Genomic DNA, 14717 nt, shown 5'->3' with positions numbered 1-14717 from the left:
TTCTCACAAGTTAACAGTCATTTGCACGTTTCAACGCTGTGTATGTTTTTAATGTTATGTTAGTGCCCGCATATTTCGATGGACTTCTAATACATGTAAAAATCATAGGACTCTATTAAATTTTATGACTCTAATGGCAAATGTCTTACAGCAGATATGTGCACTTTTAAAAGGTCGATGACAGGCACAGTTTTAAGTTATACAACTTCTTTCAATGTGGAAGGACTCTTAGTACCAATATAATGTTATTGTATCTAATCTACCAATAATTTGGCCAAGACTATGTATGTGGTATGTTTTGTACCTTTTTAACTATAGAAAGAGACTTCTGCTAAGCAATAGGTTAATAATGCGTTGATGACAAGGCCTTTTGTGCTGTACCGCTACATATATTTCTGTTGTACGAATTTGGTGTAAAGCTACTGTATTCTGGTTCCTATGGATGGATCCTAAGTAGGATTCTCGACTTAAATAAAACAAGAATTAAGACTGGCGTCTTATCTGACGTTTGTCACGTATAAATTGCTACACTTACACGTAACAACTTAATTGAAACCATTTAAAGTGTTACAATTGCAGATATCCACAGGTACAATAAGTGCTGTCCACTTAATTTCCCCTTCGTAAGATAAAAGTCATTTCTTCATATTATAGATTCAAGGAAGATAAGGTTAGATCCACAAATATTTGTTTGTTAAATATAATAGCCCAATATTAATAACTGAAAACACTTTACCACTACCAAAGTGACTTTGTAACTTAAAATAAACATACTCATAAAATGATGTAAAAATTAAACAACACCTGACACTTTCTCCTTCGTAAAAATTAACCACCTCGGCTTATTGCGTGGCTGTCCTTAAAATTAAGCACCGCGGATTACTGCGTGCCCGTCCTTAAAATTAAGCACCTCGGCTTATTGCGTCCTTAAAAGCTGACTCAAGAAGCAGTAAACAAGAATGCCGGAATAATTTCGCGTTAAAGGTTTAAATTACTTTGATTATACGTCACACCTTAATGTTTTATGACTAGGTTTTCGCACTAGCTTCACTCACTTTTGAGTTATAGTTTCACAGTTCACAGTTTTTAATCGTAACGTTTTATGTAAGCAAGTTGGTTATTATGATATGTATATCAATCATACAGACAGTCAGAAAAAAATAAATCGAAATTAATTTAAACATTGTTCCATATTCCTTATCACTATTAAAACACAATGTCTTTTCTGCTTATCGATTTGTTTTTACACTTTACGGTGAGGACAATTTGGAATGTCTACATTATTCTCTTTAAATATTGTAATAAGTTTCAAGGCCAATTCATTTCATGTTACAGGAAGGCCTCAAAAACTAATTTGGCTGTACGAGTATGTAAAGCATAGACAAATGAAAATAATAAATGATCATTGAGTTTGGTATCGTACAAATAAATGTAAATATATAAAAATGAGTTATATTCTAGTAACATACAGACACACAATTTTATTTCTATATACAGGCGTACAGACGTGAAATGTACAGAGATTTCATATCGTTACGCGTAAACCAACACCTTTCTTGTACCGAAAGCTTTTGAATGGGTCATTGTTGACGTTCCGAATATTTGCCGGCGGCTTCTTAAAACCCGTATACTGCCCCGCATTCCAAAGTCAACGTTATTGCCGGCCCAAAGAAATGCAAATACGACGCAATCTTTACGTTCTCAGGCCATCAATGCACGTTAAATTAGACAACCAGAAGATTTGTTGAACAACATATTGTATCTACAGACTCTACATCTGGGTAACATTTGTAGATTTTGTATTAATGTGGACTAATAAAATGTATTTATCGAGATGATTAAACAAGCCTAAACAGAACAAGGATATTCTATTTAGTTGAAACGTTGTTTTGACCATGTATGTGTTCGTGTCAGATAAGTTCATTAATACTCATAGATTAGTAAAGATTACTCACACCTAACAAGAAAATGTTACCAGTTTTGACAATTGATATTGTCGCTGTCATCTATTTTCGCGTTTGAAAAATATTTAAAAAATTTAGTTTTTAGATCATTTACGAATGAAACGATATTTTTCCGCACTATGTTTTTTTTCGATTTCGTGTTTTTGCACCACTTAACTGCACATGTCGGCATTGTTCCGCGTAAATTACACCTTGACAGCCATTAAATGGCTGACACATTGTCAGCCGCTTAAACCATTTAATGGCTTCCTTCAATTACAAGGCGGTAAAGTATCTCTACTTATCTATGTTAGTACTACATAATTGAATTGTCATTGTTGCCCTTGAGAACTAAGTTGGATTGCCTCGTTTATGTGTCTAACCGTTACCACATCCTTCTAATCAGAACACAGCAGCGCTTAACATTGCTGTTAAGAAGCAGAAGGACGGTTTCTATACTCATATCCTCACACTAATAGTCACATACACAAAGACGAATACTCGCAGGCGAAAACAGAAATCTGATTTATTTTTTAACCTGGCCGGGAATTGAACGTGGTACTCTCTCATCGTGTCAGACCGTTCTTCACATGTGACGTTCATCACATGGATTGTAAAAATAATGACGATGATGCCTCTGATTAAAAAAAATGTTGCAAAATTTGACCCTCACTAACATAGCAACTTAATAAAAGGCTTGTAATAAAAAGCGGCATGAATTGTTCGTCTTATCGCGATCATGTTGATAGCAAACGTTTGGACAGATACAGTTCTAAGATTTGTATGCAACTGCGGTTTACCGCTTTGTTGTCTGAAAAGATCGCTTTTAGCGATGTAACAAAAACTTGGGAAGGAAATTCAAGATGTATTACTTCACAACGTATTTTTGTAGGCATCATAATAAAATAATACATATGGATACTTGTCTGTCTTAAGGTAAAAATAAATTTGTATCTCCTTAGTAGCAATAATACATTAAATATCGCAACAAAGTTTATTTTTAGAATAATTTTGTAATTCGATCTGCTTTATGGTTAAGTATTCACAGGTAATATAATATTCAGTAGAGTCGTTTTTGAAAACCAAAATATTGCTACATATCGATAAAATGATTTAAGTCGCGTGTACATTTGTACGAGTTTTATGTTTATTTCTTTTGCTATGAAATCAGTATTTTCATGTAAATACACACCTGAAGTTACCAGGTACAAGTAATGTTCTCTATCCTCCGCTGAAATTTTATTAAAATCAATTCACTAGTATCTATTCAACATCCCTTTCTTCTAAGAGATAGATAAATTTTCAAATATATAAAACGAATTTGATTTTTCTTCCAAACCACCGTTATTTTGATATCATTTCGTTATAAATAGACTTTGGTCGGACCTTTACGATGACCCCTGGTATAAATATAGTTAATGCTCCTTTTAATACCTACTTATGGTAATAACCAAGGCCTCCGATGAGAATATAATCCCTCGCTCGTAATAAAAACTGTTAATGCTGTGTGCTTACCGTTTTTCTGCTACTCTATTGGTATTAATTACGAAGCCCCGTTACCTCGCGACACACTATGATAATTCAAACGTGCTGTACTTCATAGTAGCACGGTGGAATGCTTTATGTATTGTAGCTGGGTATTTTAGCTTCAGTTTAGTGTATTTGCCGTAAATTGAGAAGTAAGTTTAGAAATATATCTATACTAATATTATAAAGAGAAAAATTTCGTTTGTTTGTTTGATTGTAATGAATAGGCTCAAAAAATACTGGACCGATTTTAAAAATTCTTTCACCATTCGAAAGCTACATTATCCACGAGTAACATAGTCTATATTTTATATGAAATATATTTGCTAAATAGATTTTGAGGCGGTACAAAGTTTGCCGGGTCAGCTAGTAAATAATAAAATATTGTAACAATCTATAGATGTAAAATTATTTGTAAATTAAAACTAGCACTAATTAAACTAAGAATATAGGCAGTCAATAGTAAAGGTACAACGGAAGAATCATAAAATATCTACATCTAAAATAGGCACATAAAATTAGTTAATGGTTGGTTAAGCACAAAGATTGTCCATGTCACCATTCGATTTTTACGATAGGTACGAGTATATACCATTTTTCGCAGAGACCTCTGCGAAGTTGGTTTGTGTAATTGCATGTTCGCAATACTTTGCTATGTTGATGCCTGCTGCAGACAGCTTTGCGAGGTCCAGTGGCTTTTGGAATTAGTCCCTTTAGTTTAGTCACGTCCTTTTAGATCTAGGTAAAGAGATTTTTATTATACGCAAAATCCACACTTCAGCCCAACTCTTTCCAATTACATACCTATCATTTTCTTAGTTGTTGTATGTAATAAAATCAAATAGTTATAGAGCAACTCTCACTAAGTTGCTCTATAACTGTTGTTGTAAGGTTAATTGGAAACTTTGTGTATGCTTCCAAAGGAAATCTAAGCTAATCACACGTTTATTCTTTCCAGGTTCCACGTTCCCAGCAGTGTAGTGCAGTGAGGGATTATGTTAGGTAACAATTGCAAGGTCAACTCGACGGCGCGAAGGTGACAATTGTGTTCCTCGTACATGTTAGTGAGGTGCTAGAACAATGACTGTTTGGAGAGCGAAGAACACGAGTCGTCGGAAATTTGGCTGGTAAGTATTTATCTTTATAAAAAACAATACCCAATTGCCTAAGAAAAGGTATAGCATGTCGATCCCACAATTTAGATAAATCCAACGATATATCATTTGTAAAAATCTGCCAGGCCGTTTGGTCTGTACGGCGTGCCAAAAAATGAGACATACGCACATACGCTCCTTTACATTTACATATCCTGTAGCTTTTGCAGTCGGGTAAATTAGCAATGAAATTTCTTGGCTTAGATCACAGATTTCAAGCTGCCTTCAATATTAGTTCACTCTTAATAGGATTAGAAAAAAATAGTGTATAGTATATATAACCAAGAGGGTTATCGACCTACCCATAAATACGGAATCTATGACTAGCCTGAAATAGAAACGGAGTCCTTGACGGTGACTCTTATGTGCATTCCTGCTTTTAAAGACTTATTAGTAACTCTTTATATCTATTTGTATTAAAACTAAAACAGCAGCGCTGTACACCTGCATTAAGCCAGAATAAGTAACGGTGATGGCGGTGAATTCGAGCCATAAAATTTTTACTATCTTGATAATCCTCTACTGAACTAAAGTTTTATGTTTCTACGTGACTTGCAGGCACATAAATCATTACACTATTAAACATATAAAATATACAAAATTTAATAAGCTCTTGTCGAACAACATACAAAGCTGACATAAACATCAATAAGCTGAAGATCAATAAGAGAACTCAGATGAAATGAAACTATGAAAACCTCATTGAGTTTTGCAGTAGCGCCAAACCATTGAGATTTGAATGGCTCACATTGTCAAGCTATATACTAAGCAGCTATTGATAGTTTCAGACATCTTTTAAATGTATGTTCGTTTTTATGACGCTATAAATTTTCAATTATATGTTTCGTTTGTAAATCACTAGCCTGCCTTGTCATGTGTTTACTACTGTACTATTGTTTGTGTGTTTACTAACATGTCTCTGTACCGAATTTATTATTTAAGGAAGTATTTGTCGTGGGTACGTCTTTGGGTCGTCTACCAACCGCTGTCCTACTGCTGGGTATAGACTTCTACATTAATTAACAATGATTTGGGTCATAGTTACGCAGCTAGCTAAGTGCGGATTGTTTTGAGAATAACTTGGAAATCTCTTGACTTTTCATGTTTTACGCATTTTGCAATTTTATGTATTACTAATACGCATATAACCTCGGCAAATCACAATTAAAGGCCTAGGGTTTTTATACATATATCTTTAGAGTGGAAAGTAGAATTTAATGCTAGCTATAACTTATTTGTCACTACTTTTACACACCAGAATTCGAGGCGGTGATAGCTCTACACAAAGAGCAGAGTTTTGCCAACTTTATTAACTTCAGTTAGTTAGTTATAGAAATGTATATAAAAACTGCATTTAGTAACTCAGCCACGTATAGAATATATTGCGAATGCGATGAGATCTGAGATACTGTGTTTCCCGTTTGTTTGTTGAGTTAGACGCTAAGTGCATTTCTAGTAGTTCGGCGCTTCTGACTCAACAGGGCTATTAGCATGCTGACATGTTTGGTGTACTTTTGTAAAGCTTTCATTGTTTATGTAAGATATAAGGAAAATGTAATTTAAGAATGAAAATAGAATCTCAAAATATAGACATAAGGGGTAAAAATTTCATGTTATTTATGAAAAGAAGTATTTTATACATTTTATTGTTTCTTTCATGCAAAGCGATAAAAATTGATAAAACTGGATCATTAAATATGTTATAATATGTGCTATAATATATTTTTAGTAAAATATGTTTAAAGTAACTATAATTAAAATGAAGTGGATAATTATTTTATGAACAGATTATATTTGACTACTAACAAACAGAAGTCGATAAAAATTACTTACTCCTTTTATTGTCGATACTGTAATCAATTCAATGGCAATAACGATGAGCTCGTAACAAGGTTGTAGTAAGCAGCTTACAGCCCTTGGTGTTATTAATTCGAGATATTGTTAAGATGGACGCGATCTAATACCTTCAAGATGAGAAGGATACGTAAATTTGATTGATGAAACCAACTCTCGCCAGATCGACGGCGGCAGATGTTATTATAAAATTGATTAAAAACGTGGTTTCTGTGGAAAGGTTCCGTAAAAATACTATTAAATTTGAGTTATGAGTCAAATATAACTTAAGTACTTAAGCATTTGACGGTTAATAAATTTAATTTTAAAATAAAATAAATAACAAATTATTTCGATATATTTTTGGTACCAGTGTAATTGGTTATTTTAAATTTCTTTAAATGTACTTATTTAAAATTTTTGTTTCTTTTGCACGACTCATGATGCGAAGCATCAAAGAGTGATTTACGATCGAAAAATTTTTTTCGCTTCATTTTGGCGGCTATTTTTATTATTATAGCTTTGATAGTTCACGGAATCAAGATATTTTGCATACTATTGTCGAGATAATTTAATGGAGATTAATTCCATACTTTTTAAAAATTGATTTACTGCAATAGAATTGGAAAAAAACACCAAAATACTCGTAGGTCAAAAAAATTTCCTGTCCGTCATGTGTGAAACCTGAAAACACTGTAACTTGTGAAAAAAACCATCATTTGAGTTATTTTTTTTTTAATTCTAATCGACGATTGTAGGTCACTGAATACGAATGATTAATTAATTCAGTGTCGTTTAATTGCAATTAATAAAAAACGAAAACTACAAGACTGTATATCTATAGATATTATGTACATTCATTCCACCAGGGGCGCTTGTGCAGTACCTTCTTCCTACTACAGCTGTTTTATCGGCAATTAATTTTGAACGACTTGAGTTTTTTTTTTTTATATTTCATAATTAAATGAGCATTATGAGTCGTGCACTTTTGGATTTTCCAAACTTTTTTTGTTTATATGACGTACAACATATATTTGAGAGAAGTATGACTTCTAAAGCGTATCAACTTCAACTTTACTCTTATAGCCCTACACTGTCCTGCAATGTCCTGCAAATACATAAAGACTCCTATTGCGTCCAAAAAATATAAATAAATAAATTGAATAGTTTTACGATTAATCGCCGAGAACCCTTGTCCCGCAGGAATGGAGACCATTGTACTCCATTGATCATTAAAATTTTAATTAAGGGTCTCCAACTGTTTACCTTTGTTCCGTGCAGTCTTTAGTGAACATTGAGTCGGTTCTATAAATGGTATAATGATTGATAGTTCATTAATTTAGTACATAAAACACTGCAAGTTCTGTGGTCATGTCGTCTAGCTATTTGAGAGACTATGGATAAATGAATTTACATCTGGACACAATTGTCTGCCCTGATCTAGATCGTCTGGATTTTTTTAATGAAGCAACTAACTAGCATGCAGTCTATCTGCAATTAACTCCATATAAGAAGGGTTCTACTTGAATTCACACAAAGTTGCGTTGTCACTCCTGAGGATTGAAATGAAATGAAATATTTAATATTTATTTTCATAGGCCTTCAGAGGTTTACAAATTACGACATGTTCATATGTTAGTCAGCCGTTGAAACATATCAGTATGTAAAATATGTCTGTTCTCATAGAAGAAAGGTTAACTTGAAAACGTCAATAAAATAAACTTTAGAAGTTTTAATCCTAACTTTGGTCTCCTCCAACATAAAAGAGAGAAATTAAGTAAAACAGATTTATCTTTACACCCGCTGAACCCCATTCAGTGCATCAGCGATAAGGCAGGCTCTCTGCCCTCGAAATCCTTTGATAAATATAATTTATCCAAAACCTTGCCTTAACGTTCCGCTCGGAAACGAACCCGTTATTACTGTATATTAGTTATTGTATGGTTAATTTATCGTTGGATATTAAACGGGGAATTTAACTTTCTACAGTCTTTTTTGAGATTTAAAGCACCATATTATTAGAATACGTTGTTTGGAGTCTTGTAAGCATCAATGTTTAAATTAGTTTATCTATAAACATACCTAGTTTATTTATCTGGATATTTAGATCACAATGATTAAAAAATATCTGGAAATATATGTATATTTATGCATTATCAAATATATTATTTACCTATTGGATTAATCTTTGTACTTTGAATGGGGAATCGAATATTGAAAGAAAGCTTGTCTGACACACAAAGGGTTCGGCCAGGCAGAAATTTGAACATAGAATTCGTTTTATATGGGTCCGGGTGTAGAGCTTATTAAGGTTCTATGAGTATACAAATGGAGATATGTTATTTTTTAAATTAAATATTTTCCGTAAATAATGAGCGGTTATGATTTAAATACATTTTTCTTTTTTTAGGCAACTCAAAAATGAAAATCAGATTCCTAAGGAATAATTATAAGGTATACTTATCCTCGAGCAAGGAATTATACGGGAATTATAGCTATGGGTCTGAATAAGTAATACAAAATTATAGGAGCCTATGATTTACAAAATGAAGGTTTTGGCTAAAGGGCTCTTCATTACCATATTAATGGCATTTTTGAAAAGATGGGTACAATTTATGGAAAACACATATAAATTATGATTTTATTTCTGAAAAAAATATTTTATTATATTATATTTAATTAAAATCCTCTGTCGTCCATTTATTAAAGTTATTTTTCCTCCATATCCCCGGAAATAGTACATTTTTTAATCTACAATACTATTTCACTATTTTTATATTCTTAAAAGAATATTATTTATATATTATAAAAAAATATTTACGGGTCTGTTTGAAATTTCAAAGTAACTAAGACTTTGGAATCCTGAAGGGAATCATAGAGCGACTAAATGTACAACCCGTGCAGACAAGTTGTTTAGTTTATTAAACTATACATTTTTTTAAACTAAGCTTTATCATTGCTCAATAACACGTCGCTTATATTAATGAATGACCCGCCTGCATTCAAATATCGAGCCGAAAGCCGCTAGCGATGCGGCAAAAAGCGTGCGTTTTTGTGAAACGAAAGTGCATTATAATACGCCGTCGGAATGCGTGTCGCGATCACGCGTGCAATCGCTTGATTAGTTTCTGATTTTCTACATGAAAGACTTAAAATATTGCTGTTATAGCTAAATATTTGTGCTTATGGGCGAAAACGGATTATCTCGAAATTATCTACTCTTTACAAAAAGAAATATATGTAATGTAAAATAGTACTTTGTGTGACAAGTGGGTATCAATACAACCGCAGCCAAGGCCAAGGTACGGAGCCGGCAATTAATTTCAAGTTGACTACATATATCATTTCAATAAAAAACCTAAAACCTTAAATACTTTTTGTCTATTATTACTTGTGATTTTTGATAAAACTGGTCAAAATTCAAATAGATGTTTCCAAGATCAGCTGTTATTGGCAGTAAAACAGTTCTTTAGATTTGTTTTATGTTATTTCATCAGTATCAGAAAATTCTATATTTCCTTTTTCCAAAAGTATAGATAGCATAAACATTTTTATTGCATATGCATAGATCACAAGCGAGCTACATTCGATCCGATCGCATCGGGCGCCATAACGTGTAGAGATCGTAGTTAAGCCGTATAATATAATAAGTTATGCTCAAAAATAGAGCAGACAGTTAAGTAGGTATACGAGTACACGCTGTAGGCTTAAGATTAGGCATTCGGTGTAAGTAGAAAAAACATCAATGTCACTCAAGTAACAGATAAAAATGTGACATGGTATAAATCGCGGCCTTAGAATATTGAAACGTGTAGAAGCCCTTTACATATAATTAAATGTAATTTGTCTAATTGCAGAACGTCTTTACGATAGTATGTTTTTCAAGAAAATATATACATATTAAAAGGAATATAATTGATAATCTAGACGTCTCAAAAACATGGGATAATAAAGAAGAAAACTAACTAGTAATTATTAAAAAAAAACCCGACGGCTATTAAGTTACTCTAACAATTGGATTGGAGTGCATCACAGAGAATGAAATATAACATTACTCTACACTCAGGTAAAAAAAGTAAAACCAATATTAAATTATTATTAAAATCGGCTTATGAGCCTAAACGGATTCATAAAGTAGTCTATATTATAATATCATATCGTATCGTATTCATGAAGATGATTGTACATTTCTATTCTGAGATCGCGGCTGCCTCGTTTCATCTTTCAGATAGTAACTTTGTAGTAATGACTGTTATTTCCGACGATAAAAACCTAACGTGTTTTACCGTGATTTTACTACCAAGTACTACTTAAGTATAGTGACGTACAACCAATATTTACAATAACGGTCTTACAACGTAGGATGTGCGTAACACATATTATGATAGGCGTATCGTTACCGTGCAGATATAAATGTTTAGGACGTCGAGTCATGTTGCAAATTGCTGTTGTAACAGGAAACGGTCCATTTCTCTGCGTTTAACAGCTGGTCAAATTATGACTTGTTGGATTTCTAAATATTGTGTATTATAGGCACGAATACCTATATAAGCAGTGATGCCAGTGATAGTCTAGTGGTTGAACCATCTGGAGGTTCAAACCCTAGGCTCGTACCTCTAATTTTAAGTATATATTTTTAGTGTATACGCACATAGCATATTAGAAATTCGCTATCACTTGCTATTACGGCGAAGGAAAACATTGTGAAAAAATCTACACACATAAAAATTATTTAAAAAGAGTTCTTGCAGTTGTGTGATGTCTACCAAATCATACTTGGCCAGCGGTGTGGACTATGGACGTAAATTTCCCTCAATCTGAGTGCAGAACTGTGCACAGCAGTGGGACAGTAATGGGGTAACAACGTTTTTTTTTTTTTTTTTTTGGCGCCCGGATATTAGGTGGAAAAAGGGCTGACCCTCTACGGAGAGGGAGGAGCAAAAAATGCGTCCAAGCACTTACAGGCCGCGACGGCCGGTGCCTGCGTCGTGTGGGGCTGACTGAAAGGTCCTCCTGAAGGGAGGGCCATCCCACTAAAAACTCCTTTAAGGCATTCGTCCAAGGGGACCGTACAGCCGACATCGGATAGCGACCTCTCGTTTGCGGAGCGAGAGGCGCTAGCGGCGCTCCCTAGAGAGCTACCGCTGGATAGATGACACTGAAGGTGTCAACGTATCATGAATAAGATTAGAATCGTCGGGAAGACGATTCTCTATGGAGAGTTGAACGCCCCTGTGGGCGGCCAGAAGATTCTCCACATCGGTGGAGAGTTTGTTAGGAGCGTCGGTCAAGATATTTCTTGGCCGACGGCAATTGTAACGGGTAGGAAGAGGGGCAGCATAGTCCGCTGCACCCTTGATTAAGGGGTTGGAATGGTTTTCTGAGCGGTCAAAGAACGCTTCAGAGAATTGTCTGAGGACTTGTTGTATTGGAGCGAGCTCCAGGTCGCGGTGGAGGTCAGCGTTTCTGACATACCAGGGGGCATTAAGTGCCCGACGACAAAAGAGATTTTGTATGACCTGGAGTTTGTCTAGGATGGTGGGATTCGCGTGAGCGAAGACTGGAGAGGCGTATGTTAACACCGGTCGAATGCAAACCTTATACAGCGTTCGCTTATTCCTGGCTGACAACTTGCTGTGTCTGCCAATCATGGCGTTGAGGCGGCTCATGTAAGAGCGGGCGGTATGGGTGACCTTAGAGACGTGGGGTCTAAAGGTGAGGCCCGGGTCAAGGGTAACTCCTAGGTATTTTACTGTGGGCCTCCATGGAATGGGGGCCCCAAGTAATTTGACGGAGGGCAGGTTGTTTAAGCGCCTGCGTTTGTGGTCGAAGCGCATTGCGGAGCTTTTCTCCGCATTGACTTCGATGCGCCATTTCCTAAACCAATCTCCTAACTCGTTGACCGAGCGTTGGAGTTTGGCGAGGACAGATGACTCCTTTTGCCCTTGGATGAAAAGGGCGGTGTCATCGGCGAAGAGTGAGAGCTGCACCCCATTTTTGGGGATAGGAATATCGTTGGAGTACGATATGAATAATGTAGGAGCGAGCACTGAGCCTTGGGGGACTCCGGCTGTTACGGGGCGTGGGGGAGAGAGGATACCTTCGTGCCTGTAGCGGAAGGTTCTGTCCTGAAGGTAGGAAGCCACGATGCGGACTAGGCGATCAGGAAGACCAGAATGGTATAGCTTGTATACCAGTCCTCCATGCCAGACTTTGTCAAAAGCCTTGGCGACGTCGAAGAAGACTGCTAGTGTCTTGTTACGTCTTGGATAAAACCCGCTTGTGATGTACTCGACAATGCGGTGGACTTGTTGGGGGCACGAGTGCTGGAGGCGAAAGCCAAATTGGTGAGGAATGATGAGTGGGGGAGCATCTATTGGGAAGAGGTGCCCTCTTATGTGAACGAGGATCACCCGTTCGAAAACCTTGCCCATTGCATTGAGGAGGCTAATGGGGCGGTGGTTGGAGGGAATATGTTTCGGTTTCCCAGGCTTGGGAATACCGATAACTGTTGCTGTCTTCCAGGCTGTTGGAAAGAAGCTGAGATCGAGGCAGGCATTGAAGATAATGACCAGAAGGGTCAGTGCCTGCTCGGGGAAGTGTTTGAGCGCCAGGTTGGAGATACCATCCGGACCTGGGGCTTTACGAGGTTTCAAACCGCGGATGACGGTCCGGACCTCGTCTGTAGTGATTTTAATGGGAGCAGAGGTGACAGGGAGAGAGATCTTTTTAAGGACCTCCTCCTCCACCTTGTGAATGTGGATAGGGTCGCACGGTTGAGTGCTGGGGGAGCACTGCGCAGCGATGCTATCTGCGAAGCATTCGGCCTTCTCAGCGTCTTCGAAGGCTATGCTGCCGTCGGGACGCGTGAGAGGGGGAGTGCTTGAGAAGGCTTCGGTACGAAATCGTCTAGCGATTTTGTAGAATGCCTTATGAGAAGGTTGGATATCCTCCATGAGAGAGTTCCAGTTGGAATTCCTCATTTCGGCTAGCCGGGATCTGACTTTCCTTTGGAGGGCGTTAGCGCGCCTCCTAAGGACAGGGGTGGGATACTTGGCGGCCCATCTGAGGGCTGCGTTTTTAGTTTGGATTAGCTTCCTGACCTCACGAGGTAGTTTGCGGTTCGGGACCTCTACCACCTTCGCGTTGTCATGAAGCGAAGTCTGAACTAGCTGGGTGAATGAGTTCACCGTACTGTCTATTTTCTCCGAGCTAACAAGGTAGTCTGGGGGAATAGTATACGGTGAATCGGGGGCCTCTATGGCCGAGGTGAGAGATTTCTCGTACCCTTCCCAATTAGTGAAGGTTTTCGAGGAGGTATGGGGAGTTGGATCATAGGGACCTAACTGTAGAGAGACTGGACGGTGGTCTGAGCCCAGATCGTCCAGTGTTTCGATCGCTCTTGTATTGAGCGCGACGCCTTTGAGGAGGGCGAAATCCAGCACGTCGGGTTCTTGATCTTCCCGATCGGGGTAGTGGGTTGGCGCTGTTGGAGAGAAGATATCAAAGTCCAGTGCGCGGGAGATGGTTAAGAGTTTCTTACCGTTGGTGTTAGTCAGACGACTGTTCCAAACGGTATGTTTGCAATTGAAATCTCCAAATAGTACGACAGAGTCTCCGAGCGAGAGGAGGGCCTCCAAGTCGCTTTGGAGAGGGGCTTTATTGGCGGGGAGGTAAATTGAGGCTATGATCAGGGACGGGTGTCCTGTCATGCCTAATTTGCATATGGTGGCTTCCATATTGGTGAGCTTGGGTGTTTCCAGAGGGGTGTAATGGAAGGATCTCTTGTAGTAGATGGCAGTGCCTCCGCCACGACGGTCGTCGGCTCTGTCATTACGTACAAGCGCGTAAGAGGGGAGACTTACGCCTTTAAGGGAGGGCTTGAGGAAAGTTTCCTGAACAAGCAACAGGTCCATATCCCTGTTGCGAACGAACTCTTTGAGTTCGGGAATGCAAGGCTTAAGACCTCGTGCATTGAAGGAGATAAGCGAGACGCCTTTAGGTTTTTGACGACCGGGATGAAGGGGTTGAGTATGAACGTTACTCATTGAATGGACTTGAACAACGCTAGGTGTTCAGAGTAGATTGCGATGCGCTCCGCCTGGCTGGCGTTACGCATCTTTTGCGAGACGAGTATGATCTCGTCGAGGTTCACGCCCTTAACGCAGTCCTTAAGGAACATGATATGTTCCCTTACCGATGCGTCTTGGGTGGGACGGGGAGTGGGAGTGGCCTTAGGGGCCGGGGTTGGTGGGGCGGT

The 14717-nt window shown here is 37.6% G+C and overlaps 1 protein-coding gene across 1 annotated transcript in view; it reads left to right on the top strand.

Annotated features, from left to right (window-relative positions):
* Nucleotides 1-14717, top strand: part of m (zona pellucida domain-containing protein miniature) — a 94659-nt gene that overhangs the window by 13061 nt on the left and 66881 nt on the right. Inside the window, exon 2 of the mRNA XM_073093895.1 lies at nucleotides 4429-4597. Coding sequence (XP_072949996.1) covers nucleotides 4551-4597 — 47 coding nt within the window. The 5' untranslated portion in view covers nucleotides 4429-4550. The remainder of the gene's footprint in view (nucleotides 1-4428; nucleotides 4598-14717) is intronic.

The sequence above is a fragment of the Epargyreus clarus genome, unplaced genomic scaffold, assembly GCF_041222505.1.
Source record: "Epargyreus clarus isolate Ecla_fem2 unplaced genomic scaffold, WU_Ecla_fem_2.2 ptg000005l, whole genome shotgun sequence".
Classification (NCBI taxonomy): Eukaryota; Metazoa; Arthropoda; class Insecta; order Lepidoptera; family Hesperiidae; genus Epargyreus; species Epargyreus clarus.
Note: the sequence above shows the minus strand (reverse complement) of the source record. Positions and strands in the feature narration are given on the sequence as shown.